This window comes from Symphalangus syndactylus, chromosome 18 (genome assembly GCF_028878055.3).
Source record: "Symphalangus syndactylus isolate Jambi chromosome 18, NHGRI_mSymSyn1-v2.1_pri, whole genome shotgun sequence".
Lineage (NCBI taxonomy): Eukaryota > Metazoa > Chordata > Mammalia > Primates > Hylobatidae > Symphalangus > Symphalangus syndactylus.
The window spans coordinates 19,902,674-19,918,831 of NC_072440.2; the positions used below are offsets into that span (position 1 = coordinate 19,902,674).

General features: G+C 37.4%; 1 protein-coding gene across 6 annotated transcripts in view; it reads left to right on the plus strand.

Moving 5' to 3' along the window:
* ENTHD1 (ENTH domain containing 1) overlaps positions 1-16,158 on the plus strand; it is a 145,106-nt gene that overhangs the window by 2,045 nt on the left and 126,903 nt on the right. For 5 of the 6 annotated variants that reach the window (XM_063622935.1, XM_063622933.1, XM_063622936.1 and 2 more), the window contains exon 2: positions 3,780-4,283. In XM_063622935.1, the coding sequence (XP_063479005.1) occupies positions 3,935-4,283 (349 nt within the window). In that variant the 5' untranslated portion in view covers positions 3,780-3,934. The remainder of the gene's footprint in view (positions 1-3,779; positions 4,284-16,158) is intronic. The other variant, XM_055251949.2, reaches the window with a different exon arrangement.

Below are 16,158 nucleotides of genomic sequence, written 5' to 3' on the forward strand. Positions count from 1 at the left end.
GGCAGGAGAATCGCTTGAACCTGGGAGGTGGAGGTTGCAATGAGCTGAGATCGTGCCACTTCACTCCAGCCTGGGTGACAGAGCAAGACCGTGTCTCAAAAAAAAAAAATTTTTTTTTAAATTAGTTAGGCTTGGTGGTATGTACCTGTAGTCCCAGCTACTTGGGAGGCTGAGGCAGGAGGATTGCTTGAGCCCAGGAGTTTGCAAGCAGCCTGGGCTACATAGTGAGGCTTTATCTCAAAAAAAAAAAAAAAAAAAAAAGTGATTATAATTTTAAAGCTATAGAATCAGTGCAGGTTTATCCCAAGGCAGAATCATTCAATCATTGTGTTATTTGCACAACACATGTTTCTTGAGTACCTACTGTTGCTAATTAGCTGTTAGGGATAGGAATACAGTGGTAAATAAGACAGTCAAGGTCCCTGCCCCCAAGGAGCTTCTAGTTTGGTGGTGAAGAAAGGCACTGAGCAAATGACAAATAGGTAAGTACAGATTGTTATAAGTGCAATGAAAGAAATTAACCAGGTTCTGGGGAGACCTAAGTAGTTAGTTAGGTCGGTGAAGACCTCTCAGATTTGTGACATGAAATACTTAACTTCTTCCCTCTATTTCTAAATATTATAGTGAGTTGGGTAGCCAGACAACCATGATTCAAACGTGGAAAATTACCCTCTTGGGCACTAATTTTGTCTCATGTCAATTTTTGTCACATCACTGTAGTTACAATCTCACAGTTATTTGATGCTATGTGTAAACAGCATTTTCATGTAGTCAGGTGTCTAAAACATAATAAACCAACATAATTTACAACTAACACCAATTAATTGAGCTCCTTGTCAGTTTGAAAAGACAGCAGTAGTAGAATGGTGTCTTACATGTTCTACATTCATATCAGAAGGTAAAGTTCAAGTCATTGTACATTAGTAAGTGATAAGAATTCACTTCTCTAGACTTTTTTCCTTGTGATTTTTCTAATGGTTGGGATTGTATTTAATTCTGATATGGTGTCATGTAAATTCATTTTAAACTACTCTATTGGATTAGAAGGCTATTATTTTGATATTTTTCTGGGTTAGAAAATTCATTTAAGAAAACAGTTTTTAAAAGTTTAAAATATAGGTTAGAGAATGTAGAAAAACCTAAAAATTACGATTGTCCTTCCAAATATAGATAGCTATCCAAAAAAGAAAAAAAAATTAACATTTGTTGTTCAGTTCCAGCAAGTTATGATTCTAACAGGGCTTTAAAAGAAAATAGACTCGTGAAGAAACGGATCAGTATTTGTTGCTCTAAGCCAATGTCATAGTGCATCTCTGCATTGAGTGAGTTTGGTAGAGGGAAAAAAAGGACAATAGAAAAAGAAAACCCTCCTGCTTGACAATTTTAATAGCTTTACTGAAATATTATAAATCAGTTTTTCACTGCAGGAAGGAGCCAGATAAAAATGACTGTGTTTGAAGTACGAAAAAGAGAAAATCAGAAAGTTGTAGAAACACAACTTCTCTTTTTCTTCCTAGGGTTAATGATAGTGTCTTTCTGAGAAATCTTAATTAAACAGATATTTAATACATTTTATTTTTTATTTATTTATTTATTTCTGAGACAGAGTCTTACTCTTATCTCCCAGGCTGCAGTGCAGTGGCCTAATCTCGGCTCAATGCAACCTCCGCCTCCCAGGTTCTAGTGATTCTCATGCCTCAGCCTCCCAAGTAGCTAGGATTACAGGTGTGCACCACCAAGCCCAGCTAATTTTTTGTGTTTTTAGTAGAGATAGGGTTTCACCATGTCGTCCAGGCTGGTGTTGAACTCCTGAGCTCAGGTGATCTGCCCGCAGCAGCCTCCCAAAGTGCTAGGATTACAGGCGTGAGCCACCATGCCCAACCACTCATACAGGTACATTTTCTGTCTTGCTTAGTTAAGAGTGTGTTGTATTTTTACCAAAAAGAGGTTATCTCCTCTTATTTTTTTAAAAAAAGAAGTGATGGTTTATTTAGGATGCTTCTAAAAATTTATGTCTTCCTTTAATACACATAGAGAAATTAATCAAGCCTTAGCTAGTTATCTGAGAAGGTCAAGGAAGGGAAGCAATACTAAAAGTAGTGAACACATTTGTTATGGATTTTAACATTTTTCCTTTTGTATGTGTGCAGTTTCTCTAGTAAAATCTGATTATAGATCTTCTAGGTTTCGTTGGGTCTGGATGTTCGTCAGGGCTTGAAATCAATTTGGTACATTGTCTTGGCAGCCAGCAGTGGTGAATCACTAGAGAAACTGCAAACTAACTGACCCTCCTTAATACAAAATAATGAAAAAGAGAAAGGGAATGGTTTCCTATAAACTGAATTGATCATTCACAAGCATTGTGTAAAGTTTGGGGGCTGCATTTCCCTTGTAAGTTTTAATATATGGGCCTCTCTGTGTGTCCTTGTTTTGAGATCTGATAGACACAGGCTGATCACTGCAGTATTTAGAGAAATCCTTGCATTATTTGAGTCTTACTATTGACACTGTTTAATCCTAAACTCATTCTTCTTTTTCCAAAGGTGAACAAATAAAGTAATTTAACCTTTCCAATTTACCAGGCTTATCTGGACTAAAATAGCGGTTTTAGGGTACCATGAATTAGCTGTGGAGTCCACTGATGTGCAGCTGTTTGTCTTCATAGTTGATCCTCCTTTTAGGTTTAGCAAGAAAGCAGACTATATTTAGATCTGATTATCAGGACTTTTAGTTCTAAAAAGAATACAGTCATAGGGTCAGTGGGTGATTCTAAGACTCAATTTTACCCCCATTTTAATTACTCTCACAACATAATATTTTTATACATGACAATATAAAGAGATGCCTGAAATCCTAGCACTTCAGGAGGCTGAAGTGGGAGGATCATTTGAGGCCAGGAATTTTTGAACAGCCTGTGCAACATATTGAGACCTGCATCTCTACAAAATATTTAAAAATTAGCCAGGCAGGCCAGGCATGGTGGCTCACGGCTGTAATCCCAGCACTTTGGGAGGCTGAGGCGGGAGGATCACAAGGTCAGGAGCTCGAGACCAGCCTGACCAACATGGTGAAACCCTGTCTCTACTAAAAATACAAAAATTAGCCAGGTGTGGTGGCGTGCATCTGTAATCCCAGCTGCTCAGGAGGCTGAGGCAGGAGAATCGCTTGAACCCGGGTGGCAGAGGTTGCAGTGAGCCAAAATCGCGCCACTGCACTCCAGCCTGGGCAACAGAGGGAGACTCCATCTCAAAAAAAAAAAAAAAAAAATAGCCAGGCATGGTGGCACACAGCTGTAGTTCCAGCTGCTTGGGAGGCTGAGGCAGGAGAATTGCATGAACCTAGGAGTTCGAGGCTGCAGTGAGCTATGATTGCACCACTGTACTTCAGCCTGGGAAGCAGGGCAATACCCTGTCTCTGAAAAAAAAAAAAGAAAAGAAAGAGATGCCAGAGTGCAAGTTCTGTTTTATAAAATGTTGCTTGTCTGCTGTCCATGTAATGCTTTATAGCCATTATATTTCTGGCCAAAGAGGTTGAATGGTATTTTCTGCAGGAACTTTTATGACTAGAAAGACAACCTATATTTCTTTAAATAATACAGGCCAATTTCTCATGAGGGATTTTCCCATACCTATCCTAGGAGCAGTTATATGGTACTGTCAATTCTGGCTGCTGTAAGTGAGGGGCTGATTTAGAAACAAAACCTAGATTTTCAGATTGATTTGGTCTTCTATAGACTTAAAAAAAAGTTTAATGTAATTTTTTTTGTACTTTCCTTGCAGGAAATTGATGCTTTATCAACATAGAGATTAATTATTTATATTTGGGAGCAGCATAACTGCGGACCAGTTACCTGTCAAGAGTTTTATAAACCAGTGACATAAACTGTTATTCCATTGCTTTCATCCTTCATCTCACCTTGGAACTTGTATTACTTATGGCGTTCAGGAGACAAGTGAAAAACTTTGTGAAAAATTACTCAGATGCTGAAATAAAAGTCAGGGAAGCAACTTCTAACGACCCTTGGGGTCCCTCTAGTTCTCTGATGTTAGATATCAGTGACTTGACTTTCAACACAATTTCTCTCTCAGAGATTATGAATATGCTATGGCACAGACTCAATGACCATGGGAAGAACTGGCGCCATGTGTATAAATCCCTTACCCTAATGGATTATCTCATCAAGAATGGATCGAAGAAAGTCATTCAGCATTGCAGAGAGGGATTCTGTAACCTTCAAACACTAAAAGATTTTCAGCACATAGATGAAGCTGGAAAAGACCAAGGTAACGGCTAAAGAAGTTTATATAATCTGGGTGTGGTGGTATGCACCTGTAATCCTGGTGCTTGGGAGGCTGAGGTGGGAGGATCGCATGAGCCCAGGCATTTGATGCTGTAGTGAGGAAAGATTGCACCTGTGAATAGCCACCATACTCCAGCCTGGGCAACATAGTGAGACCCCGATCTCTAAAGTTTTAAAAGACGTTTATAGCATGTGCCAATAAAGATTAGGAGTTTGGGGGGATCATTTTATAACAGGAGGTGGGGAAGAGTTGTACTTAAATGTACTAGCTGTCTTTCCTCTGGGACAGTTATAGTTTCCAATTTAATCCTCTGTATTGAGTCTTCAGTGCCTTAGAGAACAATACATTTTTCAAAAGGAAAAAAAAGTGAACACACTTAGGTTTCTGATAAAATGATACCTCATAGAAAATGAATAAAGTGAATAAAACGGGAGGCATGGCAATTTGGTGTAATAATGTCACTGTAATTCATAATTATAATTAAACTGGAATTTAGTCATAAATTAAGGAAATATTTCCACAGGCTGGAATCTTCAAAGACTATCTAGATGGAAGCAGTTATATGAATACAAAAATTTAGATCATAAAATAATTCTTTCGGGGGCGGAAGAGGAGGTGCAGTAGGGAAAGGATAAGATCCTGAGATGATTCAGTAGTGCCTGATATTCTACAGTGGCAAAAGGCTCAGCACTTCCTCTCCAGCTACTGTAAAATTATAATTTGTGTTTAAAGTGAATAGTCTTATGAATCATGAGAAGAGGATAAAATTCAGAGCATTCTCTCTGGGAAGCATGCATTTTAAAAATAGACCTTTTTTTAAGGGCAGTTTTAGGTTTACAGAAAAATTATGCAGAAAGTTACGCAGAGTTCCCACATACCCTTCCCCACTCAGACACAATTCCTCCTAATAACATATTGCATTAGTGTGGTCCATTTGTTACAGTTTATAAACAAATACTGATACATTATTGTTAATGAAAGTTCATATCTCACATTAGGAGTCACTCTTTGTGTTCTACAGTTCTGTGGGTTTTGAAAAATGCATGGTGTCACGTGTCCACCATTCCACTATCATACAGAGTAGATATGTCCTGTGTTCCATCTATTCATCCTTTTCCTCTCCTCTTGAATCCCTGGCAACCACTGGTCTTTTTATCATCTCTATAGTTTTGTCTTTTCAGATGTCATATAGTTGGAATCTTAAAGTATGTAGCTTTTTCAGACTGGTGTCTTTCACTTGGCAATATGCATTTAAGATTCCTCCATGTCCTTTCATAGCTTGAGAGTTTTTTTCTTCCCTTTTTAAAAAAAAAAACTTTATTGAGATATAATTCACATACCATACAATTCACCCATTTAAGGTATACAGTTATATGGATTTTGGTGTATTACAGTATAATTTTTTAAAATTGTATAACATAAAATTTGCCTTTGTAAGTGTACAATTCAGTTGCATTAATTACATTCACAGTATTGTGCGGCCATCACCACTATTTGTAAAACTCTTTCATCACCCCAAACAGAAATCCTGTAAGCATTAAGCAATAGCTCCCCATTCCCATTCCACTAAGGCCCTATCTGTCTCTAAATTTTCCTGTTCTAGGTGTCTCATGTAAGTGGAATCATACAGTATTTGTTCTTTTGTGTCTGGCTTATTTCACTTACCATAATGTCCTCAGTGTCGTCATGTTGTAGGATGTATCAGAACTTTATTCCTTTTATGTCTGAATAATATTCTATTGTATGTACATTACACATTTTCAAAAATTTACTCATCTGTTGATGAACTCTTGGGTTGTTTCTTTTAGCTGTTGCACTGAACATGGGAGTGTAAGTATCAAGTTCTGGCTTTCAGTTTATTTGGGTGTATACTTAGGAGTGGAATTGTTGGATCATATGATAATTCAGTGTTTAGCTTTTTGAGGAGCTGCTAAATTTTTCCATAGCGGCTGTACCATTTTACATCTCCACTGGCAGTTTAAACATGTCCCAGTTTTTCTTGCCAACACTTGTTATTATCCTTTTTTGTTGTTGTTGATTATAGCTATCCTACTGGTTGTGAATTGGTATCTCATTGTGGTTTTGATTTACATTTCCCTAAAGACTAATGATGTTGAACATCTTTTCATGTCGTTGTTGGCAATTTGTATGTCTTCTTTGGTGTAACGTCTATTCAAACCCTTTGCCCATTATTAACTTTTTAAAACAACTGTTTGAGTATTAAAAGTTCTTTATATATTCTGGGTACAAGACCCTTATCAGAGAGGTGATATGCAAATATCTTCTCCGATTCTGTAGATTCCTTTAATTTTGTTGGAGGTGTCTTTTGATGCACAAAATTTTTAAATTTTGAAGTGCAATATATCTATTTTTTCCCTTGGTTACTTGTGCTTTAGGTGTCATATATAAGAAACTATGGGCTCCATTGTCCAATCCAAGAGCATGAAGATTTATACCTATCTTTCTAAGAGATTTATAGTTTTAGCTTGTAGATTCAGATCCTGGGTCCTTTTTGAATTAATTTGTGTATGTGCTGTGAAGTTTAACTTCATTCTTTTTCATTAAGATGCCCTGCTACCATTTATCAAAAAGACCATTTTTTCCCTGTTGAGTTATATTGGCATTCTTGCAAAAATCAATCTACCAAATAAGATGTATGGGCTTATTTCTGTACTCCCAGTTGTTTCATTGATCTATATGTCAGGCCTCATGCTAGTAGTGTACTGTTTTGATTACAGTAGCTTTGTAGTAAGTTTTGAAATTAAGGAGTGTGAGTTCTCCAACATTGTTCTTTTATAAGCTTTTTTTTTTTCTATTCTGAGTCTCTTGCATTTTCATTTGAAGTTTAGCACCAGCTTATGAATTTTGTTAAAAAGATGGCTAGGACCAGGCACGGTGACTCACACCTATAATCCCAGCACTTTGGGAGGTGGAGGCAGGCAGATCACTTGAGGCCAAGAGGTCAAGACCAGCCTGGCCAACATGGTGAAACCCCATCTTTACTAAAAATGCCGAAAATTAGCCAGGTATGGTGGCTGGCACTTATAATCCCAGCTACCCGGGAGGCTGAGGCATGAGAATTGCTTGAACCTAGGAGGTGAAGGTTGCAATGAGCCAAGATCACACCACTGCACTCCAGCCTGGGCAACAGAGTGAGACCCTGTCTCAGAAAAAAAAAAGAAGATGGCTAGAATTTGGCTAGAATTCTGATGGGCTTACATTGAATCTGTAGATCAATTTGGGGTATATTGTCATTTTAACAATACTAATTTCTCCAATCTTTGTATACAGGATGTCTTTCTTTTTATTTAGATCTTTTTTCATTTCTTTCAACAGTGCTGTGTAGTTTTCAGCATACAAGTCTTGCATTTCTTAAGTTTTTTTCATTTTAAAGATTATTTTCCAATTAATTTCAGAAGTTCTTGCATTTCTGAAAGTTATTTCTAAGCATTTTATTCTTTTTGAAGCTCTAGTAAATGGAATTGCCTTTTTTTTTTTTGAGATGGAGCCTTGCTCTGTCATCCAGGCTGGAGTGCAGTGGCACGATCTCGGCCACTGCAAGCTCCGCCTCCCAGGTTCACGCCATTCTCCTGCCTCAGCCTCCCGAGTAGCTGGGACTACAGCCTGGAATTGTCTTCTTAATTTCATTTTCAGATTGTTCATGGCTGGTGTATAGATATACACCTGATTAACTGATTTTTGTATATTGATCTATATACTAGATCCTGTTATATACAAATAGTTTCACTTCTTCCTCTCCAATCTAGATTCCTTGGCTAGAAAGAAGTGTTGAGAGCAGATATCCGGTCTTGTTCCTGCTCTTTGGAGGAAAGCTTCCTGTCATCAAGTATGATGTTAGCTATGGGTTTTTTCATAGATGTTCTTTATCAGGGTGAGGAAGTGCTCTTCCATTCCTAGATGTTGAGTGTTTTTATCATGAAAGAAAGTTGTCTTTTTATGCATTTGTACCTTTTATATGTATAAGATAAGGTATACATGAATGTGTTTAAATTGACTATCATAAAGATCTTTCAGATTTCCTAACAGTTAATGTTAGCACCAAAAAAGTAAGTACAAGTACTCTATGCTAGACTTTATGAATACTCTTGATGATTTATTACCACCAAGAGAGCAAGAAAAATACAAGTTAGAACTGAAATGTCAGCAGAAGCATAGTTCATTCATTTGTTGATTATGGAAGGTACATTAGCAATTGATTGGTAACATTGTACACATTATTCACTAATAAAAATTAATGAAAAAGATTCCATTGGGGGAAAATATTATCTTTTACATATTCCTCTTTCTTTTTCTTTTCTTTTCTTTTTTCTTTCTTTTTTTGAGATGAAGTCTCACTCTGTTACCCAGGTTGGAGTGCAGTGGCACTATCTAGGCTCACTGCAACCTCTGCCCCCCCAGGTTCAAGTGATTCTCCTGCCTCAGCCTCCCAAGTAGCTGGGACTACAGGCACCTGCCACCGTGCCCTGCTAATTTTTGTATTTTTAGTACAGACAGGGTTTCACCATCTTGGGCAGGCTCGTCTTGAACTTCTGACCTAGTGATTCACCCACCTCAGCCTCCCAAAGTGCTGGGATTACAGGTGTGAGCCACCGCGCCCAGCCCTTTTTGTGTATTTTCTAATGAATGTGATATACTAGAAGAGTAGCTCTTGGCATAATTTCACTCATACTTAGATAAATGTGCATCTATTGAGGATACATGCATGCACAACAATTTGTTACTGCTGAGGTGTACAGTCAAAATAGTTTGCAAACCAGTGGCTCTCAGGATAAAGTCAGGCCCCTTAACATGCTTCCAATCTACTTTTCTGCTCTTATTTCCCTAGTCTTCAATGTAGCACGTTGCATTAACAATCATTCCTAATATAGTGTATGCTTACACATTTCTGTGCTTATACTTAAGATTTGTCTTTCCCCTTGGAATATTCTTTTATCGCTGTCCATGTTTTGAACTCCTACTTAGCCTCCAAATCCTAGCTCAGAATCCTTTTTCCCTCTATCCCCAACTACTCTTTCCCTCATTGGGCAGAATTAATTGCTGTAGTACTTTATTAATAATATCAAAGCAGTGCTTTTTATGGCATATTTTATTGATTTTGTATGTCTCATTTTAACTAGATTGTGAGGGCATGTACCATATGTTAATCATCCTTTCACCATCAGGCCTGCACAGAATAGACAGTAAATTTTTATCAAATGGAAGTCATAGAAAAAAAACAAGAAAAACTGCTAGATAAAAATGATTTTGTTGACTCAGAGAAGAAAGAAGGCAGTGTCAAGTCTGTACTGAGAAATGAATGAAAGAGAAATTATTTGGTCCAAGTAATCTATATCTGGAGCCTGCCCTAGTTACAGGTTATCAAGAGAGATGAAGACAAAAGAAGATATTATAGAAAAAAAGGCTTTTTTGGCTCTCTTGTTTGGTCTTTACACTTGCTGTTCCCTTTGCCTGGAATGCTGTTTTCCAGAAACCTGCATGGCTCCTCCACCTCCTTTGGATCTCTTCTCAGAAAGTCTTATTAGAGGCCTTCTAGGTCTACCCTAGTTATAAAAAAGCAGCCTGGCCTCCTTGTTGCACTGACATGCCCTGGCCACCTTCTGTTTAGTTTTTCCTCATAGCGCTTCTCATCTGACATAGTGTATATTCTATTTTAGGATGTGTTTATTGTCTATCCCTACTAAAGTGTAAATTTCACGACAGCAGGGACATTTTGCCTTTTATGTCCGCTCTGTCCATGCCCCATCTCCAGTATCTTCAGCAGTGCCTGTCACATGGCACATGCTCAGTAATTAATAATAGTTATACTAGTAGGAAAAACATTGGGAAAACAAATCAGAAAAATTGGGAAACATTGGAGAATATTAAGTTACTTTTTCAAATAATTTCTCAATGTGTTTTTCCTTAATCTCTAGACAGCTTTTCAGGTGATATATCTCTTAATTTCAGCAGTGAGTCTAATTGTTAATCTGAAAAAATAAATTCATGATTTTCCTTGTGTTTCCAGACTTTGGTGATATTCTATATTGTACTTATTGTAGTTTTAAAAGAGTCACCAGTTGGATACATTGCTTTAAAGTTAGAGGTACTTCACAGGAAACGGTGTCTAGGCTATAGAAGGACATGTTGAGCATATTGTTTGAAAATGTAACTAACGTAGTGTTTAAAAATAAATTTATTCTATATTTGCCAACTTTTGGGCTCTTTTATTAGCAAGCATGTTTACTGCACTTTGTAACAAGTGGTATTCTCAACACTTGGCATGTATGAATTCATTTGATCTTCACAACAGCCCTTTGAGATAGGAAATGTTGGCTCCTTTTTGCTGATGAGGAAACCAAGGTGCAAAGAGGTTGAATAACTCTTCACATAGCTAGTTAGCAGAGTCAAGATTGCAATCTAAGCATTTTGGCTCCAGAATACATGTTCTCAACAACTACAGCATATTGTTGAATGAAGGAATTAAGGATGTTATCCTCCTCCTGATCATTCTGTTCACTCCTTTACTCCATCCTGTCAGCATGTGTCATGTTTCCAGCTTTGACCAAATATTTAACCAGTTACATATAGCAGGATGGAAGGGACTGAGACTGAACTAATTCTGATCACTATCCTGGGACAAGAATTCAGAAATTTATCCTTTTTATTAAAACGTTTTTAAAAATAAACTTTTTTAGAGCAGTTTCAGATTCACAGCAAAACTGAGAGGAAAATACTGAGTGTTCCCAAATGCCCTCTTCCCCTGTACATGCGTAGCCTCCCTCATTATAAACATCCCCAACCAAAGTGGTACATTTGTTACAATCGAAGAACGTACAGTTACGTATCATTTTTACCCAAAGTCCATAGCTTACTTTAAGGTGCACTCTTGGTGTTGTACATTTTATAGGTTTGTACAAATGTACAATGACATATATTCATCATTATAATATCACACAGAGTAGTTTCATTGCCCTAAAATTTTTCTGTGCTGTGCCTATTTTTTCCTCCTTCCTTCAGCCCCTGCAAGCATTGATCTTTTTACTGTCTCCATAATTTTTCCTTTTCCAAAATGTCATTTGGTTGGAATCATTTAACATGTACCCTTTTCAAGTAGGCTTCTGTCACTGGGCTGGAGTGCAGTGGCATTATCAGAGGTCACTGAAGCCTTGAACTCCTGGGCTTAAGCGACCCTCTCAGAGGAGAATCAGCTTCCAGAGTAGCTGGGACTGTAGGTGCACACCACCACGCCCAGCTCATTTTAAAATTTTTTATGGAGACAGAGTCTCACTACATTGCCCAAGCTGGTCTTGAATTTGTGGCCTCAAGCAATCCTCCTGCCTTGGCTTCCCAAAGTGTTGGAATTACAGGCATGAGCCATTGCGCCCAGCCTCTTCCTTTTAGCACTTAATAGTAGCCCATTGTCAGGATGAATCACAGTAAATTTATCCATTCACCTACTGAACGTTACCTTGATTGCTTCCAAGTTTTGGCAATTACAAATAAACAACTGTATGAAGTTTTTTATGTGGACAATAATTTTCAACTTCTTGGAATAAATACCAAGGAGCATGATGTACTCAATTGTATGGCAAGAGGGTTTAGTTTTATAAGAAACTGCCAAACTGTCTTTTAAAGTGGCAGCCCCATTTTGCATTCCCATCAACAATAATGAGAGTTCCTGATGCTCTACATCTTTAACAGCATTTGGTGTTGTCAGTGTTCTGGATTTTGGTCATCCTAATAGGTATGTATGTAGTATCTCTTATTGTTATTTTAGTGTGCATGTCCCTGATGACGTATGATGTGGAGGATCTTTCATATGCTTACTTGCCATCTGTATTTTTTTTTTTTTTTTTTTTTTTGAGACGGAGTCTCGCTCTGTCACCCAGGCTGGAGTGCAGTGGTGCGATCTTGGCGCACCGCACGCTCCGCCTCCTGGGTTCACGCCATTCTCCTGCCTCAGCCTCCCAAGTAGCTGGGACTACAGGTACCCACCACCACGCCCAGCTAATTTTTTTGTATTTTTTAGTAGAGATGGGGTTTCACCCTGTTAGCCAGGATGGTCTCGATCTCCTGACCTCATGATCTGCCTGCCTCAGCCTCCCAAAGTGCTGGGATTACAGGAGTGAGCCACCATGCCTGGCCTATATATCTTCTTGAATGAGGTGTCTGTTAAGGTTTTAGGCCCATTCTTAAGTTGGGTTGTTTGTTTTTATTGTTGAGTTTTAAGAATTCTGTGTATATTTCAGATAACACTACTTCGTCTCATTTTTTTTTTTTGCAAATATTTTCTCCCAATCTGTGGCTCATATTTTCATTTTCTTGACCGTGTCTTTTGCAGATCAGAAATTTTAATTTTAATGAATAACACTATATTGCCTCATGGGTAGTGCTAGTACCTTATAATAATAAAATAATTCTGATTTCTTCTTCCTGTCCCTTGTATCATTGCTGTTACTTATTTTGCTTATACATAAGCATATGTGTAAGCATGTATAATCAAATACATTGTTGCTATTATTTTATTAATAAATAAGAAAGTTTTTATTTTCACTTATTCCTTTTCTGATGCAGTTCATTTCTTTATGCAGATCTGAGTTTCAGAACTTTATCATTTTCTGTTTCTCTAAAGAATTTCTTTGAACATTTCTTGCAAGGTAGGTTACTGGCAACAAATTCCCTCAATTTTTGTTTGGCTAAAAAAGTCTTTATTTCTCCTTCACTTTCTTAGTTTTGGTTTCTGAGAAGTTGAATGTAATTCTTATCTTTGTTCCTCTATATGTAAGGTGTTTTTTTCCTCTGGTTTCTTTCAGAAGTATTTTTTTTTTTGAAAAAAATATTTCCATTTATCCTGCTTATAAGTTCTCTGAGCTTCCTTGATATGTAGTTAGTGTATAACATTAATTTGGGGAAATTATCAGTGACTGTTTCAAATATTTCTCCTGTTCCTGTGTCTCACTTCTTTGTTAATTTCCATTACACATATGTTACACCTTTTATAGTTGTCCCATAGTTCTTGGATATTCTGTTCTTGTTATTGTTGTCATTCAGTTTTTCTCTTTGCTTTTCAGTTTTAGTGGTTTCTATTGAGATGTTCTCCAGCTCAAAGATTCTTTCCTCAGCTGTGTCCAGTCTCCCAGAAAGCCTGCCAAAGGCATTCTTCATTTCTGTTACAATATTTTTGATCGCTAGCATTTCTTTTTGATTCCTTCTTAGAATTTCTATCTCTGTGCTTACATTGCCCATCTATGCTGCGTGCTGTCCACATTATCCGTTAGAGCCCTTACACCTTAATCATAGTTATTTTAAATTCCTAGTCTAATTAAAGTCTAATATCTCAGCCCTATCTGCACCTGGTTTTGTTACTTGTTCTGTCTCCTCAAACTGCGATTTTTGCCTTTTAATATGTCTTATAATTTTTTCTTGATAGCTGGGCATGAGGTATAGTAAGAGGATAGCAGGTAAATAAGCCTTTAGTGGTGTGGCAGTAAGTTAGGCTTACAGATCTTCCAGATCAGTTAGGCTCTGTTAATACCCCATCAGGTTAGGCTTTGGTTAACTAGCTTCTCCTAAGGGCAGAACTTGTTAAGAACAGAATGCTCTGGAAAATTCTGAATGGTTCCTTTTTTCCTCCCCCTGCTAGAAGCACCAGGGGATTTTTCTCCAGTATTTACTGCGAGAACTTGGTCGAGCTCCTTGAGGTAAAGCAAAAGTCGGGGAGGCCCTGAAGACTTCCCCTGGAGTTTTTCTCTCTCAGTTATAGTTCAGGCTTCCCGACCTCAGCACTTGTTTCCTTGGAGGTTTCTGCTCCAGCAAGCCATGATTCTCTGTACTATATTCGCCTGTCAGTCTCAGTGTGGGGCTCAGTGGTTTGCCCTGTGACTACACCTCTCTGATGGATCCAAGAAGAGTTGTTGATTTTTCGGTATGCTCAGCTTTTTACTTGTTAGGATGGAGTGGCGACTCCAACTTTTTACATTTTGGATCAGAAGTTAGGTTTATCCTTTTTTTAATCTGTTTCTAAGTTATTTAGGTCAAGGGTGGTACAAGAAGCACAGGTCATGTACTTTTTCTACTGTGGCTCTTGTGGCTTTAAAAATCCTTCACTTACGTCTAACTAATTTGAAGGTCTTGGGTAAACAGCTAGAAACAGTTGGCAAGGCTGGGTCAGTCTCTTTTATCTTAGGTGAAGACCCATTACAATTTAGGCTCAACCTCACAAGAGTGGGCACCATAGTTACCACAGGTGATTCAGGGTTCCCAAGTGATCATCCTGAATCTTGTTAACATTCGCAGGTAGTCTAACATTCTCTCTTTTATGCCTACAATGTCTGTACACCTCTGTCACAGTCCATTTATGTACACATCTTTATCCCTTGCAAAACTCTGAATTTTTCAAGGGCAAGAACAGTGTTCCTAGCACTTAGTACCTTGCCTTGGGGTAGGATCACTCAATACATATTTGATGAATGAATGATTAATACCTTGATATTTTTATACCTTTAGCAAATTTAGAGCAATTGACTTTTTTTAGAAAGATAAAAAATAGAAATGTCAGAGTTGACTAAAAATTTCCCTTTCTTCACTACAAATTACTTTTTAAAATAGTTTTATGCTAACTACTTTATTGAAATATAATTTACATATTATGACATAAATCTTAAGTGTACAGTTGGATGAATTTTGATGAGTGGAACCATCACCCATAGCACAATAAAGAACATTTTAATCACCTCATCCAGTTCCTTCATCCCTGCTTTCCCTCCTTTCCAGAGGCAACTACTTTTTGAATTTCTTTAACTGTATAGATTTGTTGCATTTGTTCTTAAAATTTATATAAATGGAAGCATACCGTATGTGTTCTTCAGTTTCTGGTTTCTCTCAACATAATGTTTCTGAGAGTCATCCATATTGTTGTGTATATCAGAATATCATTTGTTTTTATTGCTGAGTTGTATTCCATTGTATGTGCATACCACAGTTTATCCATCTTTTGCTGATGGATAATATTTGGGATGCTTATAGCTTTGAGTTATTGTGAATAAAACTCTTATGAACATTCTTGTGTGATATGCATTCGGTTCTCTTTGGTATATCCCGAAGAGTGGAATTTCTGGGTTGTAGAAACCATTAAATATGACTAGAAGCTAAAGTTTTCTTAAGTAATTTCTCTACTAATATATGAGAATCTGTCGTTCACATCCTTATCAACACTTAGGAATGTTATTATTTTCAATTTAGCCATTTTGATGGGAGTATAATATTGTTTCAATTTGATCTTAATTTGCATTTCCCTGAAAAGTTAAGTGTCTTTTCATATGATTTTTGCCCACGAGGACATCTTTTGCCTGTTCAAGTATTGCCTGCTCAAATATGTTGCCTATTTTTAACATTTTATCTTTTTATTATTGATTTCTAGGAATTTTTACATATTTTGGATGTGAGTTCTTTGTCAGATAGACATATTATAGATATTTCCTGCCATCCTACAAGCTACAAAAATTCTGTAGCTTGTCTTTTCCATTTCTAATGTTGTCTTATGATGAGTAGAAGTTTGCCATTTTGGATGTGAGGGCAATCTGGCTGGCGAGGCAGGAGTCCTTTTCCTTCCTCACCGCTCTATGTGTGTCTCTCCTGAAGTTGGATTCTTGGTCAAAGAGGATGACCTTTGCTGATAGAAGAGGGTTTTTCTTTGGTCAAGGGTATAGGAGTAGCTGCACTACCTTTTTAGGACCTCCAAACAAGCTCTCAAGATCTATTTGTAGGAGAACATGGGGTGAAAAAAGTTTTAAGTTGATAATTTTCATGAAGTTTAATCTATGGTTTTCTTTTATGGTGATATAGTTTAGCTGTGTCC